Source organism: Condylura cristata, unplaced genomic scaffold, assembly GCF_000260355.1.
Source record: "Condylura cristata isolate star-nosed mole 26May11 unplaced genomic scaffold, ConCri1.0 scaffold00001, whole genome shotgun sequence".
Taxonomy (NCBI): Eukaryota; Metazoa; Chordata; class Mammalia; order Eulipotyphla; family Talpidae; genus Condylura; species Condylura cristata.
Window position 1 is genome coordinate 87,521,366 of NW_004567102.1, and position 23,307 is coordinate 87,544,672.

General features: G+C 56.4%; 1 protein-coding gene across 1 annotated transcript in view; it reads right to left on the reverse strand.

Moving 5' to 3' along the window:
• Positions 1-23,307, reverse strand: part of PARK2 (parkin RBR E3 ubiquitin protein ligase) — a 945,331-nt gene that overhangs the window by 84,104 nt on the left and 837,920 nt on the right. Inside the window, exons 11-13 of the mRNA XM_012723328.1 lie at positions 15,381-15,395; positions 11,814-11,830; positions 6,861-6,892 (exon numbers count right to left, since the gene is read on the reverse strand). Of these exons, the coding sequence (XP_012578782.1) occupies positions 6,861-6,892; positions 11,814-11,830; positions 15,381-15,395 (64 nt within the window). The remainder of the gene's footprint in view (positions 1-6,860; positions 6,893-11,813; positions 11,831-15,380; positions 15,396-23,307) is intronic.

The window sequence follows — 23,307 nt, forward strand, 5'->3', positions numbered from 1 at the left end:
CATACGCCAGCTGACCTCTCTGTGAGGTCTCCACACCCCAGATGCTACACTTGTTTTCTTGTCACTGACTTGATTTTTTCTGTAACGTTGCCTCTGGACTGGAAGCCTCTCTCATCACTACTCATCAGCATCCTGCTGCTGAGGGAGCCGCTGTGCTGATGAATATTTGTCGTTTGCAATGTGCTGGGAAGGCGGCTTTCGGGGAGGGGCGTCTTCCACCTCTGCCCTGAGATGAGCTGAATTCATCTGTTCTTCACCAGCAAGTATTAAGAGCCGCCGATGTGCCTGGCACAGCGCTGGGCATCTGACATAAACACACGTGATACGGACAGAACTGCACCCCAGAGGGCCTGTAAATCGCGAGCCTCGGCGAGTTACTTTCAATACATATTTGCCAAATTCTCATCTCTGGTGGACGCAGATGGACCGTTCTCTGAAGCTGTCACCCACATGGGAAGACGAAAGCACCCCCAGCCCAGCCTGGGGATGCAGGCGGGGGGTCCGAGCCAACCCGGGGTGCTGGGAAGGCGTTCTGGTGACGGCGCGTAGGACTTCCCAGGCGGCCACACTGCTGGCCACTGCCGGGTCCACTGAGACCAACCGGGGCAGCTATTCCCACGGCTCATGTCCTTGATGACCAACCCTAAAAACAAGTGGGGTTTCCTTTAGATGACAAAGGGACCCCAACTCGTGACAGCCCTACAATGTAGGTGAGGTAGTTAAAGGGAACGCGACGTTTAAAAATAAAAACACCCGAACAGTTAATATCTTAGGCCTCCTTGAGCTTACTCGAGACTCTCTGAGCCCCCGCGAGGGGCTCCGCCCTACGGCCCGCTCTCCTGCCGCTGCCCGACGGAGTTTGTGCCCGCTGGACCAACGTCCCGTTTCCACTCGCTGGCCAGGCTTCTCATAGCTCCAGGGACTGGGGTGAAAAGTCTGTTCTGGAACTGGAATTTGCCCAAGTCCTCTGTGATTCCTCCCACCACTCATCCTTTGGAAAGGCTGCGGTTGAAGCGGGGGGTTGCCTGTCCGAGCCACTCCTTTTCGGGGGGCCCAGAGGTTTTATTTTTTAAAATTTCCCTCAGTGTTTGCCTAATAACTTTATTTTTAATTGTTTTTCCAATTTAATATCTATGTTTACATCTTTCTTCATTCTGTACATTTTTTTTTCATCTCAGTTGTAGGTGTTGGGCTTTAAAGAAACCCAAGAAACGGCACTCCCCCCCCCCCCCGCCGCCCCCAGTGAGCTTAAAAGGAATGAGGGGCCGGAGGGAGACCTTCGTAGGTGATGGGTAAGGCTGGAGGCCTGACGGTGCGTTGGGCTTTCTAACGCCGAGTTCTAGAGCGGCCAACACAACCCCGAAGTGTCCGCTGAGTCGGACTTTCTGGATAAACGGCCGACGGGGGAGGGTGTGTGCCTGCCACGCTCAGCTGCGGGGAGCAGGTGCGCCTCCTTCCTCAAGCCGCTGGGAAGTCACCCCGCCTCTCCTGTGCTAGATTCGACGAGAAGAGAGGCTCTCCCGTCTGTTCCGCCAGTAACCTCGGACAGTCACGCGCGCCCACGGGCCCTCGGGGACGTGCCGGGCACAGAGCCCCAGGCCCTTCAGCCGGGCGCTGGGCCCCTCACGCCACTCCACGTGGGCTTCCTGTAGTGTGGGCGGTCCGGGCGGGGGGAGGCTCATGGAGTTTGTGGACTTGGATGGAAACAAATGCTACCTCTGAGTTCACTAATTTCTACCTGCAACTGAACACCGAAACAATTACAACTAGTATGAATACAAAGAGAGCCATCCTGACCCAAATGAGGATCACAGACACTTTCATATGGTTTAGAGCTGCTGCAGGTGGCTTGAAATGTTCAAGTCCTGCCCTTCAGTTTCAGCAAATTGCACTGGGCACAGGTGGCCTGTTCACTTCTGTGGCCTGTCTCTTTCTGTGACGTCGCATTAAACTATGGGCAAGTGTAAGAGTCGCTTCTCCCAGGGTCTTGGACACACATAGACGTCATTCCAGTTTTTCTCATCTACAGTTGTTTCTTGCTTATTCTGAGGGGAGGGGAGAGCCAGAGTACCGACTGGCTGGCTGATCTCATCCCAGCCAACCAGAGGCCCTCAGTAGGTCCTTACACAATGAGCTTCAACGCGCCTATATTTCAAGTGCGCTGATGTGCTGTTTCGTAAAGAAGCACATATTATAAATCGTAAACTTCATTTTGCTCTTCTGAGAACTGGATTTTTTTGGATTTGTCTCTAAAATGAGTGTCCATAACAAATGTCTAACATTTTCATCAAACTAGCAGAGGTGTCCAAGGCACAAAATAATTAGGAATTCCATTCAAGGAATTTGATATTTTATATTAAGAAAGTTAGCTTCTACATAGGAGGTGCTGCTTTTGCTGTATTTGTGGAGAATTCAAAATTGAACAGACCTGTCCTTAGCCATCCCCCATCCCCAAGGCCTTCCTTGTGAGCTCTCAGTTCATAACAGTTATCAGTGTGTGTAAGGGAGATGCTCGCTTGCACTGAACCGCTCAGTCCAAGTGCTTTTCCTGGAGAAAAGTTCCGCCTTATGTCAAATGTTTTTAAAGCCTAATTTCCCACTGTGGGTGATTCCAAAGCCCACAATGACAGCTCCTGGGAGGTGGGAGGGCTGTGGGGAGTGGCGGCCCCAGAAGGCAGGAGACCCGCCATGGTTTCCTTGGCATTTTGGGTTCTGAACACAGGAAATGGGGTGGAATGATGTGGCATTTCTACCCTCTCTGGCTCTCAATGGGGCACCCTGTAATGGCAAAGAGATGAGCCCTGCTCTCTGTCTCACACCCCTGGTGAAGAACTTCTCTAGCATGAAAAGGAGAGGAATGGAAATCCAGAGCGGTACACGGAACTGCTAAGAGAACAGCGGGGGGCGAGCGGGGGGCGAGCGGCGGTGGGTGGCTTTACTGCAAACCAGCACATGCAGTGCTAATTGGCGGGGAGACCTGAAAGGAAGGGAGCATTATGTCTGCTAATTAACTTGGCTGATGCAGGAGAGCGAGGGACATGAGGCAAAGCCGGGGGCACTTAACTCACCCGTGTGGTTCATTATTCCAGAACATTGCTCTCCTGGAATTTCCCACCTAGCATTTAAAAAAGAGATGATTGTGCCTTAAAAGTGTTCAAATCCTTAAATGACACTTCTTGCGGGCTATTGGCAGCTTGTATTGGTGATGACAAATGGTTGGGGATTTTATTTAGTACAAGGTTAATGATTATAGGTTACAAAGATGGCCTTCATCAGGTGCAGGAGAGTGGAACGGATTTATTTTAACTTTATTTTGAGGGATGAACAGTGAACATCTGAGAGGAGAAATTGCTTTGGTGTTTTGCTATGGAATAATTTAAAAATAATTCTTATTTTTCTGTATGATACATGAGAAGATATAAATATTAGGAAAATGATAAAGACATGCCACGTTATTAGGAAGCATAAGCATGACTAATATGAGAATTATCCTGACAGCACCAGCAAATTCTGAGGATGTTTACTCAGCTCCCTCTCGCTCTGCAGTATCATCTGGGAGGGAGGCTGTGCCCCGTGAGCCACGAAGCAGAGGTAGAGAATGGTCTGATCCATAAGCCAGACAGAGTGACAGATCTGTGCAAGGCAGATATAAATAGTTGATTATACATGAGCTGCATCAAGCGAGCTGAATGAACGACACAGGTCGAGCGTATTCTGTGGGCTTTTCCGAGGACACTAAGATGCCAGTATTCATGGCTAGACCACGGCTGGCTCTTCCAAGGCTCGGGGCATGGCTGCGACGCACACGAGGACGGTGGTAGACACGACTGCCTGTTGAATGGCACACGCTTGTGCAGGAGACGGTGCATGCCGCAGGTGCTGCAGCACCACAGGCAGAGACCAGCCTGTCTGGGGCACAACCAGACCTGTGGCCGTCAGCACGTCGCCTGGCCTTCCCAGTCTGCACCGCTGACGCAGACAGTCAGCCTTTCTTTATAGCATGATTTTCTTTGGAAAGTAAAGTGAGCCGATGACCATCATATAATCTTGTTATTACTTTCTAGTAAGATAACTAGACAGACCACATTACAAAATAATATCCACAGTTACTATTGCCTACTATCACACCCACATAGGCTCACGATGAATTCACCTTTAACTAAATAACTAAAATACTTTTGAAAGGATTGTTTCATTTAACCTCAAAATAGCTAAGTGGCCTCTGCAAAAAACCTAAAGGACTTATCAAATGAACAAGTAAATAAGCTCTATGTAGCTATGCCAAGGCAAAGATATAAATACAGTCATGCTAGCTAATGAATACTTAGAATTCCTTTTAATCAGCAACCGGATTTTATTTCTGTTAATGTACTCTAGGAAACTCCAAAGAAATGTATGCTCAAGAATATTTTTGGTAATGTTGCTTATCACACAGCAACAAAATTTAAAGTTTGTCTATAGGTAGTTCATGCAACAAAGCATGGCGCCTCCATGTTGGAGAACACTATGTAGTACCTAAAATTCATACATAGAATGTGACGATTGGATGAAAAAATATGTGTTTGCTTGTATGTACAGACAGTATTTCTGAAATCGGAACCAAGGTTGGCGGCAACGTCTGGACAGCATGAAAGAGGAGTGTGAGGAGGGAATAAATCCTTATGCGCTCATGTGGTTGCGTGTCGGTGACTGGCATGATGATGGAAAGTGATTCTGTATTTATTACATACATGTTCATTTAATGAAGCCCTATGCCAAAATCAACATATGCAATACACTAATATTTAACAGATTTTGAGCGTGGGTGTGCACCCTAACATGCCCCCAAACATAGAAGCAACAGTGAGTAGTAGGATTTTACTACTTTGTCTGCTCACTGTCTACTTTTTCATCTTGTTTGGGTGTATTAGGTTAATCTCTTGATATTTTACAGTCAGAAAACAAACAGCAATGCCATTTTGATTTTGCGACAGTGGGATGACGGAATCACAGCGCTGGTTTAAGTGTTTCTGTTGGTGAGGAGAAGGATTCCTTCGGACGCTGCAACATTAAATTTCTTAGCAGCTGCTCCATCCCCAGGGAAGGTGCCAGTCAGAGGAACCTTGAACTCTTTACACAATAAGAGAATGAAGGACTTCTTTGAAAAGAAAGTACCTGACTTTTAGGTAAGTGTGGCTTGATTTGGTCTCAGGAGCACTCTGACATCATTCTCTGGAGGCGGGGCTGCAGCGGCACACCAGGCGGGCTCTGTGTGTGGTGAGCGTGGCTTCTGCTCCAAGCCTCATCACTCTGATTATTCCCAGGCAGCCCCCTAGACCGTAGACAGGGTCGATAGGTCAGGTCTGGGCAAACCAGAGGGATGAGAAGGGGCAAGTTTTACCCTGGGGGCAGGGGGTGGTGGGGAACTCGAGGGGCCAGTGTACAATTCCTGGTCCCTTCCCTCTGATGTGAGTTTGTGGAAATTCAGGTTCAAATGAACCTCTCAGCTTGGTCTCTCAGGGTGTGCGGGTGTCATGAGCAAGATACAAACTTTGGTTGTTAAGACATGCAGATTTTGGAGTCTTTCCTGTTACTGCAGCATAACTTAGCCTACGCTGCCTATGTCATTTCTGGAGCCAGCACAAAATGAAAATGCAGAGCCTCTCATGCAAACATCATTTAGGGCCTCTCTGGTGGTGCAACGGGTTAAAACACAGCACTACAAAGCTAGCTGCGGCCACTGTAGCACCAGTTCCAGACCGAGCAGGGAGTGACCACAGGGTGCAGCAGACCCCTTCTGTCCTGCTGCTCCCCTCAGCAGTGGACTTCATCCATCTGCCTGTTCTGCTCCCCACTTTATCTCTGGGGAATCCTCTCACCATCCCTGCACCTCTGGCCTGTACCCCAGTTCTGTGTGCATAAGTAAATAAATCTTAAATTATTTAGATCCTAAAGACAGGAGATCAGATTAGTTATTGGAGCACCTTCTTGTTTTTTGGCTTGGGCCGGTCCTGCTATAATTCCCTGCTTATGCAGAAGATGGCTTTAGGTGGTTTTATCCTCATTGTCATTAATCTCGAGGTGTTTTGAGCACGAATGACAATGCTAACTCAATAATAAAAATTCTTTAGTCTTTTGAGGAGGGGGTAGGAGGGCATTAAACCACATGGAGCCCTCTGAAAACAGGACCCTGTGTGACCACAAAGGTCACCCACCCACGAAGTTGGCCTGATTTTCCTCTCTCACCACCACAGCAACCCTGCAAAAGGGATTTTAATGCCCTTATTTCACAAGAGAGGAAACTGAGAGCTTAAGCAGCTTGTGAGCAATCCCAGCAGTAGTCATGCCAGACACTGCCTCTTGCTGCTCTGTGTTATGGTTACAGCTGGCATGGGCTTTTGTAGGTTGATGGACTGGGGCTTGTGGGCGCAAGGAGCCAAGTGGACATCACAGGAGCAGAAAAGACCTCGGACACATTAAATCCTTTTATAGAAAACCACCTATCGGAGCCCTCAACAGAAAGTAGAAGAGGCTCATTCATTACGTACTGAGCAAATGTTTTCTTTCTCCAGAAAGTATACTTAGCGATTTCAGTCCTTTATCTGAAATACCTGCATCAGCACATGCTGAAGAGCACCCATAAAGAAAAGCAAGCACAGTGTTTGGCTTTCTCGCTGTAACTAATTAGCATTAAAACATCCATTTTTATAAGCAATGCTAACCGCCACTCAGCCACTGGGAACAGGCCCGCGGTGCCTCTTTCTTCATGGTAACAGACAGGGAAAGCCACCTACAGCCACTAAGTCGGTCCTGGGACAGAGAGGGGACCGGTTGCACTGAGAAACAGTGTGGAGAGGCAGTACTGGCCAGGAGCAGAATACTTGAGTCAAGCTGGTGTCTGCACGATACACAGCTGCACCAATGTGGTGCCTTGACGCCTTCAAAGCTATGGGAAGGTGCAGAAGCTGCCGCTGAAAAGGCTTCTCTAACTACCATTGAGTGTTTTTTTTCTTGAGAATCCCAATGCTCTCCACCCACCCCCTCAGCACACACACGGTCCCTTTGACCCTGCTCCTTGACAGTGCGTCATCACAGGGCACACAGGCTCAGAAAAAGTGAGGAAAAGGACATCTGGGCCAAGAAGAGTGTCAGGAATAAACCAGGTCGTAAGAAAAAGGCACTGTGCCAGCCTCGGGCTCAGATCAGCACCGCGTCTCTGTATTCTTGTCCTAATTGGTTCCACGTGGGAGCACACTAGGGAAGGAGCATGTGTCTGGGCATTTTAATTTCTTTCCACAGAAACTTGGGGTGATTTTCCAAAGAATGAGAGAAAAAAGAAAAGCAAAAAGAAAAAAGTGAAAAGAAAAAAAGAATCTGCTTGTTAAAGCTGCTTTAGATAATGAGTGACATCAATACACTCATGTTGGAAGGAAGTGACGTCATATCATACTTTACCAATGAGGGGTACAACAGTTGCTGAGAGCGGAAAAGGTAAGTGACTTTCTTTCTCTCTTTCCTTTTTTTTTTTTTAAAGGTTTATTTATTTGTGCATCAGAACTGGGGTACAGGCCAGAGGTGCAGGGCGTTGAGAGGATTCACCAGAGACAGAGTGGGGAGCAGAACAGGCCGACTGACTAAGTCCACTGCTGAGAGGAGCAGCGGGTGGTCAGCAGGGGTCTGCGGCACCCTGTGGGTCACCTCTGGGGCAGGCAGGGATCGAACTCACACTGAAGCGGCCCCAACCAGCTTCACGGTGCTGCGCTCCAACCCTCTGCGCCACTAGGGAGGGCCCTGTAGGTGACTTTCAAGCAAAAACTTTGTCCCTATTAGAGTAATTAACAAACATACCCTTTTTCTAAACCCCAATAAACATAGTTAAAAAATTAATTGAGGGCCCTCCCTGGTGGCGCAGCGGGTTAAAGCACAGCACTGAGAATCTAAAGCTACTTCTGCATGAGTTCGATTCCCGCCTGCCCCGGAGGTGACCCCAGGGCGCCGCAGACCTCTCCTGACCCGCCCGCTGCTCCCCTCAGCCGTGTACTTCATCGATCTGCCTGTTCTGCTCCCCTCTCTGTCTCTGGTGAATCCTCTCACCCTCCGCATCTCTGGCCTTACCCCAGTTCTATATGCATAAATAAATAAATCTTTAAAAAAATTAATTGAGATTCTTTTCAGTGAGCACAAATGTTTGAATTTCAGTGCTGGGGAAGACAGGTGTACTCAGCCTCGTTTGCTCATTACTCTGCTCGGTTGTCTGGACCCAGCAACACTGACGCAGCGGGAGGAGCAGGAAATATTAGAGTCTTTAAAGCTCGCTCTGAACTCCAGGCTGCTCACAGTAAACTGGAAGTGTCGCCCAAGTGTGCACGGCATTATGCGTCTTTGGTTTCTCTGTGTGTATGTGCTGCCTGGGTTAGTTTCCAGGCAGTCTGATGAAACTGAAGTCCCACTCACCGTGCGGCCCTAAGAACTTTAGCAACTTCCTGGACAGTCACTAAGTCACAGGGGGTTTCACACAAGAGGCGTGATGATGGGGACAGAGTGGAGAAACCCTGGCAGCTGGGGTCTTCTGCCTTTTAAAAGGCTTTTTTTTTTTTTGCTTCACACACCTCTATAATGGAATTACATAATTTATCAGTGCAGAAAGCAAATCCTTAGGGAGGCTATTAGCAATTTACTATTTCCACTTCTTTTGGGAATCCGTAACTGCCCTCTCATAAATTCTGCTCATTATGATTAAGAACTTGATTAAATGTAGGAGCCTAGAATTTATATAACAGACCTGTTTAATAAGACTCTGAAGTGTCAGAGGAGCAGGAATTGGTATTCAGCTCTTGGAACGTGATTCCGGGCACGCCTAATCAAGCAAAGAGTTTTCGAGGACCTGCTTTGTGCTGGTACGACTGATTTCCCCTCAGGGAACTTACAGTTCGAGTCAGGGGAGTGCAGCTTTGGAACAATACACTGCAGTCCTTGTGCAGTAATTCCTGGGAGACTCGGTGGGCTTCCTGGAGGTACTTCACGCATGAGTCCAACTGAGTGCAAAGACGCAGTTGTGAGGCTGGCGGTGTAGAGGATGCGAAGGCCGGAAGGCCAGCAAAACTGTTGCTAAAACTGTTGCCCAAAGATAAGTTTCGATCCTCCCTGGAGTAAATGTTCCAGGACCTAACTGTGATCTGCACCAGGCATCCGGCAGGCAGGGACTGTGACCGCCCAGCCCCTCCCACAATGCCTGTAGAAGCCCATGACGTTAAGAAGCCGGGGTCCTTCCCTCTCAAGGGGGTCCGCTGCGTCGGATCACTCTGGGCCGGACCCTAGCTCGAGCTAGCTAATACAGGCTCACTTTGCTTTTACTTCAGACTTCGGTCTCGGTCGTTACTGGCCTTGGCGCTTTCATATATTAACAGTGGACGTGTATTGACCGTTGGCTGTGACCAGCTCTCACTCGGTGAAGGGCACGAAGCGACTCTGAATTAAACACCAGGGAGATGGCAGCCCAGAGCTTCAATTGCCATGTTGCCGAAAGAAGGAATTGGGGTTCCAGTCACCCCCTTGCCCCCACCGGCTAGCAGGGCCGCCGAGGGCTGCTCAAGAGGAAGTTTCGGGCAGAAAGGGCGAGTTGGGAGGCTCTGACAGGGCTGGAAGCAGGCGGAGGCTATCAGAGCACATGCTGTGGTCATGACGTTACGGTGTATGAGCTTATTCAGGTTTTTCTTGTTTCATTATTAAGAAAGCGCAGCACCCCCGAGTCCCTCTGCCTCAGCTGTCCCCTCTCCACGCGTCCCCTCTTGTAGCATTAGCTCTGTCTCATTCTCTTTTGTTTTGCTCATCACCTGTGTTTCTTTCTATTCCACATACAGGCAACATCGTCCAATATTTGTCTTTCTCCTTCTGACTCATTTCACTTCACACGACCGATGCAATCACTGCAACAGAACCGAGAGCCAACCACACACCCGAGCATCTATTGGGACCTGACACGTGACAAAGGAGCCACGACCATGCCACCGTCCACAGACGGTGCTGGGAAAACAGGGCCCCAGGCGAAAGAATGAAACTGGCCCACTCCCTAAGTGCAGATGCAAACTGATGTAAAATAGATGAAAACACTTGGGTGTGAGCTCTGGAGCCCTAAAACACAGAGATGAGAACACGGGGGCCGTCCCCCCAGGTCGCACTGGCGATCTCCTGGGAGACCTGGCAGTGATGTCCCTGCACTGGGACTATTGCGAATCAAGAGCCTTCTGCTCAGTGACAGTAAACAGCTGACGAAAAAGCCTGCCTGGTGGGAGAAGACACTGGACATCATCCGGCCAGGAAGGGGCTAATACCTGAGGCACGTGAGGGACGCACCCAACGCCACCTCGAAGAAAGCAAACAACTCAATTCCAAAATGTTGGAAGAGCTGAAATGGCACTTCTCCCAGAGGCCAGAGACGACCACAAAGGCTTCGGGTCATTGCCTATCAAAGAGCTCAAACAAGGCCACAAGGTGCCCCCGGGGCCCCTGTGAGGATGCCCCATGTCAGACAGTCCAGAAACAGCAAGTGCCAGGGAGCTGGGAGAGAAGGCCCTGCCCCCGTGGTCAACATTTTGAAAGCGTTTGGATTGTCGCGAAAATTCAAAGCCACGGGCCTTCCTTGGTGGCGCAACAGGTTAGGACGCAGCACTGCAAGCTGGCCACAGCCCTCAGTGCGAGTCTGATCCCCAATGCTGGAGGTGACCTACAGGGCCAGCAGACCTCTCCTGACCTGCCCCTGCTCCCCTCAGCAGTGGACTTCGTCCATCGGCCTGTTCTGCTCCCCACTCTGTCTCTGGTGAAGCCTCTCACTGCCCCTGTACCTCTGGCCTGAACCCCAGTCTGTATGCACAAAAAAATAAATCTTAAAAAAAAAAAAAAAGAAAACTCAAGACAGTTTTGGCACACTTGATTTCAGGTAGTTCACTATGGACCTCCCTCCCTTTTCTCGATGGAAGTTATGTTATATTTATACTTTTCATATTTTAGTTTGCTGGTGAAGTGGCAATATTCATAAAGAAAATAACCAGGTATATGGAACCATAAAAAATACCATCTGTGGCCCTCCCTGGTGGCGCAGCGGGTTACAGCACAGCACTAAGAAGCTAAAGCTGCTTCCGCATGAGTTCGATCCCCGCCTGCCCCGGAGGTGACCACAGGGCGCGGCAGACCTCTCCTGACCCGCCCGCTGCTCCCCTCAGCAGTGGACTTCGTTGATCTGCCTGTTCTGCTCCCTACTCTGTCTCTGGTGAAGCCTCTCACCACCCCTGCACCTCTGCCCTGTACCCCAGCTCTGTATGAATAAATAAACAAATCTTAAAAAAAATACCGTCTGTATTTTGCAATGGGCTGTATGTTAGTACTAGGCTTATAGTACTCATCTATATATTTATCCTCCTGGGATTAAATTCATGAGTTATGGAGGCAGGAATTATTATTTTTATGACATGTCTGGTATAGTTCCTTGTTGAATTGTGAAAATGTGGCTTAACAGCCCAAGGGTGACAGTGTTCTCAAGGGACAGAAAGACCTTTCCAAACCGGGCCAAGCCACGCCCGCTTGCCCCCTGCCCCCTGCCTCCGATCCCCCTTGGGTTACGCCGACGGGAGCTCTGGGCCCCCGCCTCCCCCAGGCTGCCCCACCCCACCCTGCTCCCCCTGCTTTAGGCTGGGCACCCCGTTCCCTCACGGCCCCCTTGCTCTGCTTGCCCACCTGCTACCGCGGTGGCAGGAAGCCACGGAAGGATGGTAGCAGTTAGGAAACGCCAGCGTAAGGGAGCACAGGGAACCAGAGGCCCGCGATGACCACTGCAGGACACGGACACTCGCCTTCGCTCCCCTGGTTGAAAACACGACGCCGGAAGTACGCGGCCGCATCACATGTGCCTCGGTAAGTGTCCCTGGCTCCGTTCAGTTCTCACCACGGAGTCACAGGCTCTGCTGGTGACTTCGGAGTTCTGGCAATGACTCGCTTCTCTTAGTTGTATGTGGCAACTGGGTGGGCGCCTGGGCAATGCCAGTGCACCGGCCGCAGCGACTTCCCCAGGTCTTCCCCTCGGAGCGGGACACAGGCCACGCGCGGGTGGCGAGGGGACGGGCGAGCTGCGTGTCACCGCTGCTGCTGCTGCAGTGCGGCCCGGGGCTACCGTGGGAGCATGTGAGGACCATGCAGAACCAGCAAACTGGGGTCCTGACTTGTGCCCACTGTTCGTCCCCCTCGGTGTCCCCCTTGAGGACTGGCACCAGGTGGGAGACACGTGCTTCACGGCTGCTCCCAGAGGAGGGGCCCACTCGCCAGCAGCCCACGTCTGTGGAGCTGTGTCCACATGCCGGTCCTTGATCCCCGCGAGGCTGCCTCTCCTGAGAAGGAGCTTGAGTACTGACTCGGTGAGCCGATGGCTGGGCAGCGGGGAGAAGGTGGCCAGAGGCAGCAGGCGGCGTAATCCTGCAGGGGCTGAGCCATGGGTGGGCAGGGCGTGGCGTACCGGAGAGAGGGCAGGCAGAGAGCCGGTGAGGGACATGGGGACGTGGCGGTCACTTCAGGGGGCTGCCTCTGCTCGGCCGTCCGGGGGAGGCAGGGCGTCGCTCGCCAAGCGGAGAAGCAAGGCCCGCGGCCCCGCCTCTCCTCTGCAGAGGACACGTTTCCTGTCAGGACGATCAGCCCGAAGCCAGCAGCACAGTCCCTCAATTAGCTGCCTTCAAAATGCCATCTGTAGGTGACGAGTGAAGTGACAGCCGGAAGCAAGAACACAGGGCTAGCTTGGGAAGACAAGAGCCGGGGGCAGAGCCACGCAGTCAGCTGTTCGTGGCATGTGGAAGGGCCCCCACAGCCCCCACAAATGCTCTCCCCACCACGGGGACGGAGCTGGAAAATAAGGTTTTGACAGCAGCTTCTGATTTGGTGCCTCTTGGAGACGCAGCCTGCACTTGGTTTTATATCAGATTGAATGTTTTCAATTTTCATAACCATTTTGCAGTTTGCAGAAGAAAGGGGACGGCCCGTGGGTCACACAGAAGCTGCTCCTCAGAGGTCGGCGCTGGCCACTCTGGAAGGAAGCTTCTCTGCCCGGCCGTCAGCCGTCGGCCCCAAGCTGGACGCAGCCCGAGCCTCCCGGGTGGGCAGGCTGGGGGGTCCTGATTCTTTCCAAGAGCCAGCCGGCATTTTCCTCAGCTGCCTGCTGGACACCACACCAGGGAGCCCTCTGTGAGCCTTCTGGGTCAGGGGTCACCTTGGCACGCGGACACTCGAGTGAGCAGCGACGGACAAAGTCTCAGGACCGCATCCGAGCGCTCGCAGTCTGCCTGTGCACGAGGCCCAGGGCCGAGCTCAGCTCCCAGTCCTTGCCCGGTGGCTCATTCGTCACAAGACCGTCTTCTTATGCCGGGGCTGTGCCAGGCTGGCCCGCAGGCTGCCTGGTGGCGTCACCGGAGGGGCACAGAGTCCTGGCGAGGCTCCGGGCAGGAGAGGCCCGGCCGGCTGAGTGGCAGCGGAAGGGCGTCCTGCTCCCGGCGACCTTGAGGCAGGCCTGCCTTTAGCTGACCCTCAGAGGCCCTGGGTGGGCCCCAGCCACCCTCTTCTCCCCGGATGCCCTGCTCCACTTTCTTGCCCCTGCTAGGAGTTCCTTTCTCTAGACTCTCCTGGAGCAGCCGGAGACAGGTGTAAGCAACACCAGAGGCCAAATGGACCTGAAGGTGGTCAAGGCCAGGAGGTGAGGGACACGCCTGCTCCCGCGGGGCTGACGGCTGAGCTAGGGTGCTGGAGCACCCGGGGTGGGGGGGCTCACAGGGGAGGGCTGTGGGGGGGCCTGACCGTGTGTGCTGTGCTGTTGCACTTGTGCAAGGCGCGTGGAAGTGCCACCCGTGCCGGTGAAGCCCCCAGCAGCAGTGCGTCATCCCGGGGCCCCGGGCTCTGGCCCGCCCTGCCGGCATCGGCACCCCCTCTGCGCAGCCGCCCTCTGGCACACCCCGACTCAGGCCCAGGTCAGGGCACAGGCGGGCGGCAGGGCGGCTGCTGACCTGGCTGGCAGCTTGCTCCCCCATCCTGGTGTGCAGCTTCAGGACAGGGGAGAAGGCCCAGCGCACTCAGCCAAGGGGCGACAGGCACCTTGCGGCCCCCCCACGGGAACCCGCCATTCCCACGACACAACGGCTTCGCCTTCAGCTCAGGCCCTTCTGGGGGCGACGCTTGCCCTTCGGTCCTGAGTGCCAGCACATTGGACAGGTGACAGGTGTGTGTTTCTCGTCCCTGAAGCTCTCTGTCCCCACTGCAAAGCACGGCCTGTGGCCCTGTCTACACCGGCTGACCGCTTGGCGCACGGCAAGGCTGCCCCGCCTCAGAATGACTCAGAGCCAAGCCCCGGGTCCTGCCCCAGGCGGCAGGTTTCGCCTCCGAGGCCGCCTGCCAGGCGCGTCCCCTCCTGGCGAGGCGGGAGGGCGCGGGCTGGCAGTCTGCAACCGGCCCGGCCCGCCTTCCGCAGCCCTGTGAGCTGCCATCCCGCACCCCCACGCCTCGGGCGCTCTCTCCGCAACACACCCTGCTGCGCATGGCTCAGACGGCAGGCGGGCGACGCTGCTTGTCCACTCGGTCGGGTGACGTGGCAGGAGCCCTTTACCCCGAGGAGGGGGCGCCGGCTGTCCCCGGGGTGGCTGGAATTCCCCAGAGTGGGGGTTCACGTCATGGCGCTGAGCCTCCTTCTCTCATTAGTTATTTATAAGGCTCTTATTGGCGGGTTCAATCCACACCGGAGAAGAAAGCAAGTCACTGCTCATCAATTTCTAGTCTCATCTTTTATTACTTTGCGGCTCGGAAACCGCACTTGCCCTGGGGTCCTCATTCAGTCTGCAAATCATGTTACCGGGACGTTAGCTGCCCGAGAACATTTACTGCTTTGAAACGAGCACCTGCTTGCAGGTGGGTCTCGCTTCATCCCTGCTCTGCTAGAGAAAAGTGCCACCTTGGCAGCCCCGGGCACCTGGGTCCCCCGAGCCGGGCACCCAAGGGCACATGGCGTGGCCCTGCCTGATGGACAAACACCTGTTACCGTTTCCCTCAAAGAGGCTGGGACCACGCCTGAGCCCCACAGGAGGCTGCGGCCGCGTGCAGAGGGGAGACTCCTGCGCACCCCGGGAGAGTGGGCTTCCTCAGGGGAGCTGGGGTGTCCGTCGCTGGTCACCCTCCCTCTGCCTTGATGGACACGATGGCCAGCCCACTTCCAGCCCGCCCCACCCCCGTGGTGGTCAGCCTAGATCTTGTTTCACCCAGTCTGAGTCTCAAGGCCGACTCACTTTGCTTAAGCGCGCGTCCCCCCAGTGCCATGCCCATGCCATCGACAGAGATGTAGAAGCAGACGGTGTGCTTTCTGAGCTTTTAAGGCATCAAAAAGCTGTAGGGCCTCCCTGCTGGCGCAGCGGGTTACGGGACAGCACCAAGAAGCTACAGCCGCTTCAGCGCGAGTTCCATCCCGGCCCCGGAGGTGACCACACGGCACGGCAGACCTCTCCCGGCCCGCCCGCTGATCCCCTCAGCAGTGTATTTTGGTGAATCCACCTGTTCTGCTCCCCACTCTGTCTCTGGTGAAGCCTCTCACCACCCCTGCATTTCTGGCCCGTACCCCAGCTCTGTATGCACACACAAATCAATCTCAAAATTAAAAAAAGGCTGTAGGATGGCGAGTAAATGAGAGCTTGCAGAGGTGAGAGGGCCTGGGAGGCAGGAGAACGGCCGACGAGCATGGCTGGGGTCAGGACGTGAGGTTACTTGTGCCAAGAGCCTCGGGGCAGGTCGACCAGCCCAGGCGCAGTCTGCTGGGTGCTCCCACGATGCCCCAAACCCCCGCCAGTCGAGGGAGCGGGTGAGGCCTCGGGCAGGTGGGGAAGGTGCCAGTCACTCACACAGGAGGGCCAGTGGTCACACAGCAGCCGGCAGAGGAGCGAGCTGGACAGACGTCTCGGGATTTACGCTGATGTCACCCCCACTGAGAGAAGCTAGAAGCCGCCCCGGAGGGCAGTCTCTGGTCACCACGTGGGATCAGGGCTCGAGCAGGGTGGGCAGCGGGCGCGGGCAGGGAAGCTCACCGGGGCTCGGCACGCCAGCTCCGGCTGCCCAGGCGGGTCCTCGTCGGCCTCTTTGGACGCCAGTGGCTGCCCGTCGCGCTCGCTCAGGCTCAGGCTGTGCCAGCGGCACCAGCGGGGGGCGCCGTCCAGGGCCCCGGGAGGAGCCAGGAGCCAGCACGGGGGGCCGGGAAGCACCTCCAGGCAGAAGGGACGGGAGCGAAGGACTTGGGGACAGGGCTGCCGCCCACCGTGGGCGTGGTGTGGGGCGCTGATGTCTGGCTAGTTGTTGGGGCGTCCCGGTATAACCTCAGCCGGGCCCAGGAATGGAGGGCAGGGTGCCAGAGGACAGGGCAGGTCAGGCTGCGCTCACAGGTGGGTGCATAAGGAGGGGAACGTCCGGAAGGCTGGTCTGGGTGCCCTGGGCAGTGCGAGGCCCAGCACCCCCTCCCGGGCCAGGTCACAGAGGCTCTGATGTGTCAGCGCCCCGACAGTCCCACCACACGGTCCGCATCAGGACGGCTTCTCCACGGCCCAGACGGCGATTCCCGGGGGAGGGGGAGGAGCCTGGGGCCGAGGGCCCGGCTGGAGGGTCAGCAGGCCCTCTCCTGACGCTGTCCCCTACGCGTGACAGGCGAACTTTGTCTTTTGTCCTTAGAAGATTTATTTGTGCACACAGAACTGGGGCACAGGCCAGAGGTGCAGGGAGGTGAGAGGACTCCCCAGAGACAGAGAGGGGAGCAGAGCAGGCAGATGGACTGAAATCCACTGCTGAGGGAGCAGCAGGGAGACAGGAGGGGTCTGCCGTGCCCTGGGGTCCCTCCCTGGCCGGGGATCCGACTCGTTCCGGGGGCTGCGGCAGCTTCACAGTGCTGCGCCCTAATCCGCTGCGCCACCGGGGAGGCCCCACTTTGTCCTTTTCCTTAACCCCTCTCTTAGAAGCACAGTTCTCTCTGCAGGATCGGAACTTCTTGCCACCCCAGAAGGAACCACGGGGAACTGACCAGCGGTGGTAGGAGATCTGACGGCCCCCCTGAAGTCTCCCTTCTACCTGGGACTCTGCGGGGTGATGAATCCTGGTGGGAACGGATTTGCGCGGGGGCGCGGGTCACCTGTTCTTCCCCGCGGGGAATCAGGCGGCGTCTGCACGTGCGCGTTACGCACCGGCCCCCTTTCCGGGGGGTAGCAGACCGCGCCTCGGGGCCTGGGCCAGGTCGCCCGCGCTCTGCCTGCGAGGCCAGCCGCCCGGGAAGCCTTGTCTGGGAGCGGCTGGGTGTCGCCGGCTTCCTCTGGGGCCAGGGACGCTGCGCCTAGCCGGGCCGTGGGGGTCCCGTCCACCGGAGCTCGGCGCCCCTTCCCCGCCTGCCTCCCCTCTGGTGACTCCTCTGCTCCAAATGACACAGGCGCAGGGATGTTTCTGATGGTGTCAGCTGGCGTTTTGTCTTCTCAGACCTGCATCCCAGCAGTCCCTGCAAGCTGCTTACCCGCCCGGCAGACTGCATTTTAATGGCAGGTTTTATGCGTCCTCCCACCCGCACCCGAGGGTGGGCCCCTCGGCGCCGGCTGGTCTGTGTGTTGGGCACAAGACAGGCCGTGGCCCCACCTCGGGGCTCAGCCCGCGGACAGACCGACGAGGCCCTGGCCAGGCCGGCCTCCCCCTCCTGAGCACAGGTAGTGGCTTCTCCTAAAACGTCTCCATGGAAACGCCTCCCCAAGGGCGGATGGCACGTTGGGCACACAAGCCCGGCCGCTCCTTCTGCAAGTGCCACTGCCACGAATGAACGTTACTCTGAAGTCTCGGACCCCAAAGAAAGGGTCCCGGGACTCGCCGAGGTCCCGGTGTTCATTCCACAGCGGGGGCCGGCGTGCCCTGCGGCTTGCTGTCGGGGCAGGGGCCGCACCGGCCAGCTCCTGAATGCGCTGAAACCGGACTCCCCCCTAAGTCTGTGGACACAGGACGGACGGTGCCCTCAGGGGCCAGCTGTCACCTTCCTGCCCCGGCAGCGGAGGTTAGGAAACAGCTGCCGACTTCTGGCCTTGCAGCCTGAGCTCAGCAGAACAGACAGGCGCTTGCCCTCAGCTCCGAGCGACGCCCCGCTTCTCCATGGGACGCGGTGGCGGGTCTCCCCTGCTGTCCCTGAGACGGGGCGGTCCCCAGCAGAGCGAGGGGACACTGCTGAGCGCTGCCCAACCCAGCCCCGTCGGACAGACGGACCCTGCTCCGGGCTTCCCTCCCGTCGGCTCAGGGAGTCCAGTCCTCGGGCTTCTCACAGGGCACTTTGGCGACTGATCATTTCTGTCACTTCAGAGACGGACGCTCAGCCAAACCCTTGCCAATTCCTCTGCGTCCCCTTAAAACTTCTTCTTCCCTGGTTGAGCCACAGGGCCGTGCAGACGGATGGGGCAGGGGGGCCGGGGCCCGGCCTCCTGGGTGCGGCGGCAGGAACAGGCTTTCTGGTTTCCTTTCTGGACAGAGGAACCCCAGCGCCCCGGGTGAGCAGCTGTTTCTCGGGGTGCTATGTTCTGGATCTGTCTCAGCAGTGCTCCAGGAGTTATGTAGGCCCGCGGTTAGCTGTCAGGAGAGAACGGCAGAGGTGGCTTGCTGGAGGGTCACCTGCTCTGCTCAGTGTGGCCCCACTTCGCCCCGGGTGAAATCTGGTGTAGAAGAGGTTCTTTGCTGCTGTTATTTTCAAGAGACGCTACGCAAGTAAAAATGATAATTAGCTTACAACATTCAGGCACCCTGCTGCCCAGCCCCGAGGGAGGCCCTGCAGGCTGGCGCCCAGGGGCTGCTGCGGCTGCTCTGGCTTGACCCGAGGCCTCTGGTCTCTGAACGCGCCTCTGAGGCCTTTTGCGCCACTGAGACACACACCCTAATACCCAAAGACTCTTCTGAAGTTGCGCTTCAAAAGACTGTCAAAGGAAAGGCGTGAACTTCGCACTGCTGACGGCCGCAGACCCGGTGGCCGCCAGCAGTGACAGAAACCGTGCGCTTCGCACAGTGGCTGGAGGGGCGGTGCGACGGTCTCCGGGATGCTCGCAGCTGGTCTCGCGGGCCCTGTTTGGCAGAGACTGGGTCCCAGAGGAGGGCCTCGGGCCCCGAGGTGCAGGGGAGACTGCTGAGCGGGCGGGCGTGGCTGAGGAGACCCGCGCACCACGGGGCCTCACCTGAGCGCCGCTCCCCGGAGGGGCTGCTGCCGTGCAACTCCGTAGGTGCCTCCCACGTGGGGCTCTGCGATGGGCCAGTCGCTTTCACAGGCCGCGTGGTGGCAGTTCCGCCCGCGTCCCGCCTCCCGGGTGCTCTCAGCAGAGCCAGCACGGCGCCGGCCACGCAGGGGCCCTCCGCTGCGCTCTCTCCCACCGCACCTGCCCGACACCTGCTGCGTGCAAGGCACGGGGACAGGAAAGGAACATGCAACTGCCTGCACCTCCTGCGCGTTGCAAGGACCCACGACGGCGCTGCTGAGGACTCAGGCTGGGGCAGGCACGCCTGGGGCACGGGCAGGCTAACGCTGTGCCTGGCTTCCGCGGGGTTTACCCACACGCCTGCCTGGATGGAGTTTCAGCCACAGCTCCTAACACTTTGTGGGGCTTTTTCTTTTCTTTTTAAAAAGATTTATTTATTCACACAGAACTGGCATACTGGCAGAGGCTCAGGGGCAGTGAGAGGCTTCGCCAGGGACAGAGCGGGGAGCAGAGCAGGCAGACTGACAAAGTACACTGCTGAGGGGAGCAGCGGGCGGTCAGGAGAGGTCTGCCGTGCCCTGGGGTCACCTCCGGGGCAGGTGGGGATCGAGCTCACGCTGAGGCGGCTTCAGCTTCTCAGTGCTGCGCCGTAACCCGCTGCGCCCCTGGGGAGGGCCCTATAGGGCTTTTTCTTACGTGGTGGCTTTGCCCGTACAGAGGATGCTTAGTGTCGGGGTTCAGGTGCTGGATGCCCAGGGCTTCAGGGTCAGGATGTCAACATTTAAAAGGCAGGTAAGTTGTATCCTGTCATGTGTGCTTCACTGGAAGCGACACATTCTTCTCCCACCACAGCGATTAAGAACAGCGCCGTTAGCACTGACGTGGGGTTTGGGCACAGCTGGCCTGCGGGGGAGGGTGTCCTGCACGAACTCTGCAGACACAGGCTCTGTGGACTCCACCGCGCCCCGACGCGTGAATCCCAGCACCACCGCAGGGGGCACCGCTCGGACCTGCGGCAGAGTGAAGCGGCCAGTTTGGGTTTGGGATACAAAACCGACGTGTTGGGCGGGGGGTCTCTGGGCCTCGTGGCTGGCGGCCGGCGGCGGGGCTCTTCATCAGCGCTCAGCATGCTCCTGGGCTCCAGGTCAGGGGAGCTGGTGGGACGCTAGTGACGGGCGTCTCTCTTCCCTTTCCCCTTGTGAAGAAACCCGTTATTGACCTTTTTGTTCGTGTCTGCGGTTCAGTCTCGACTGGGTCGCCCTGGACAGAACCCCAACATTGCACTGTGCTCATCATTCCCGGACCGCAGACCCCTACGCTCGCCCACCGTCCATGGAGGGGGCACCTACTCCCTAACTGGCTAGTCTCACCTTGGCAGCCCTGGGCCAGTGTGTGGCAGTGCCGGGGAAGCGCCATCACCAAGTGCAACCAGATATTTAAGAAGGAAAAAACGCTAATGGCTTTTCACGCAAGCACTGAAAAAACATAACCTGATAATCCCTGGCAAAGGAGGCAGTTTTTCTCCCTGTGAAGTTCACCGTTGTGTGATTTATTTAGATGACCTGCAAGTTCTGCTCATAATTATTTAAAATAAGCATCCCGCGAGCTCTGTAGCTTTGCCGTGGCGGCCTTCGGAGGCCAACTTTGCACTGCTGTCCTCTGCACCCCACGGGCCTCACTGGAGTTCCCAAGATGATGCTTTACCAAGAGCGGGAACGCGACTCTGAGCCAGCCGGCGTTTCGGGGGACACCTCAGGAAGGTCACCTCGCGGCCTCCGGGGAGCTGTGCTGTGCAGAAGTGGAAGTCGATGAAGTCATTCATGAAAATAAGCGGCATCCCCGTGTCCGCAGTGGCGGTGTGGATTTCGGCTGGAGCCGCCCGGTCGCCCAGCACAGTCCCACTGGGCACAGGCGCCGTGGTCAGCCGGGGGCTCCGGGCTGGCGCTGTGGCTCCCGGGCGGGTCTGTGCAGCAGCGGGGGCAGGGCTGACCCCGGGGCACTCGGGCCTGCCCCCCCAGCCCGGCTGCAGGGCCTGGAAGCCGAGTCCACCCAGAATCAGCTGATATTGTTGCACGTCTGGTGGCCTCACAGCCCCGGAATCTCAGCGCCTTCGGGCTTCCTGGAGTTCTGCGTCTGCACGGACATAAAATGAAAGCCAGGGCCAGGTGGCAGCCACCTGAGGGTGCACCGCTGGAGGCGTGTGAGGGCTGTGAGGCCACCTGTGGCTTTGCCCTCGGGCTGGCGTCCCTCCCCTCGGGGGGAGGTGGCCAAGCCACGCCTGCGACCCCTCTTTGTCTTGATGGCTTCCTGCATTCCGAGAACTATTTCAAAACGCAAACGTCAAAGACTCAGATTGTCCCGGGGAGGCCCCCCTTGCCTCTTGAGTATGCAGCACGCGTTTCCTGCGTGGGCAGAAAGCTGGATGAGCTGCCCTCAGGGCAGCGAGCCGGTGCCCCAGGCCACGCCCTGCTGAGCGCCGCTGCCGCCGTGAGGTCCGGGCTGGCCGGCCTGCCGCAGGAGGGGCGGGGGCAGGTGTCCAGCCTGGTCCGTTGGGAGGCCGCTGTTCCATCGGGGCGTGTCTGGCCCTCAGGTCCGTTGCCGGGACCACAAACGCCCTTTGCGTCAGGGCCCAGGCGAAGGCTCCAGAGCAGGGAGCGTGGGCTCTGTGGCTGCCCGGCGCACCCTGGGCCCCCGAGTTTCCAACAGCGGGAGCTGTTGTCAGGAAGTGTGTGGTGTGGGGGGCGAGCACCCCCGGCTCTCCTTGGAGAGATGTGCTTGTGTCAGAACGCCCGCGGCTGCGGAGGCTGCTTCTCCACGAGAGCCCGCACAGCGCACGGGGAGGCCGGGGGAGGGCGAGGACGGACGCGGCTGCCTTGTAGACAAGTGGCGAGGACAGGGCAGGCGATGGATCAGTGAGATTTCCATTCAATCAAGAAAAACACAACTTGCCCCTAACACCACCTCTGATGGCTTCTTAGACCAGCTGCTTCCCCGACGCCCCACTGAGGAACAAATTGCTTTCCTGGCAGGACGTTTGGACACTCCTGCATTAATAGATATGGATCCCAGCATGCCAAGCCAAGCGAGAAGGCAATTTAATATGAGCAACACTGTCATCTCAATTTAGGGCAACAGCTAGGATCAGCACCGCATCAGCTTCCAGGCGCACACGGCTCAGATGCTTTCCCTGTCTTCAGGCTACAGAAAGCCGGTTCCTCTAGTGAGCAGACCGAGGGGAGCGGGAGGCGCAGGCTGACGGGCGCTTCGGGCTCCGGGAACCTCAGTTCCCGGGGCTGCGGGGTCTGCAGAGCAGTGAGGCCAGAATGGGGCTTCCCCTCCTGCCCTGACCCGTGGCACAGACATAAGCCCCCGACACGGGCAGTCCGGGCTCAGGACTGCAGGAAATCAGGGCCGGGCGCCGGTGGCCGGTGGTGAGGATTCAGTTCCAAGGACTTTGCAAAGCCAGAGTCAAGTCCCTGTCCTCAGGCCCCGCCTTCTCATCTGCCCTGGCGCCGGTACGGGACAGAAGCGGGAGGAGGCCCTCCCCCTGGCCTCACACAGCTCCAGGCCGGGCGGCAGAGGGGCGGGCTGGCTGGCTGTTTCGGTTTTTATTTGACTCTAAACACGTTATGTATTGGTCCCTATTTTAATAAATAGTTTCTATTTTTTTTTTCTCCACAATAAAGATATGACTGAACCCAATGTATATAGATGTTGAGATTACATTTCTGACAAGAATTCTCATAAGAAATTAGCTTCCTGAACAGCTCTCGAAATCTGGAGATAACTACACTTTTGATAAATAGGCTTTAGCAAGATCCGTGGATACACCAGCTTATTTTGAGTCAATATCATTTCTCGGTAATCATATTGAGAGGGATTCATATATAAGCCGAGAAGGAATTATTGTCACGCAGAACAGAATGACAAGTACATTTCCTAGGCAGACTGTCTGGAGAGACACGGAAGGAAGACATGGGGTCGACTTGAGCTCACTCACAGGGGCGGTGGGGGGCAGCCCCCCACACTTCCTGCAGCGCCCTGAGGCACTAGGAAGACCATCACCAGGGAGCCT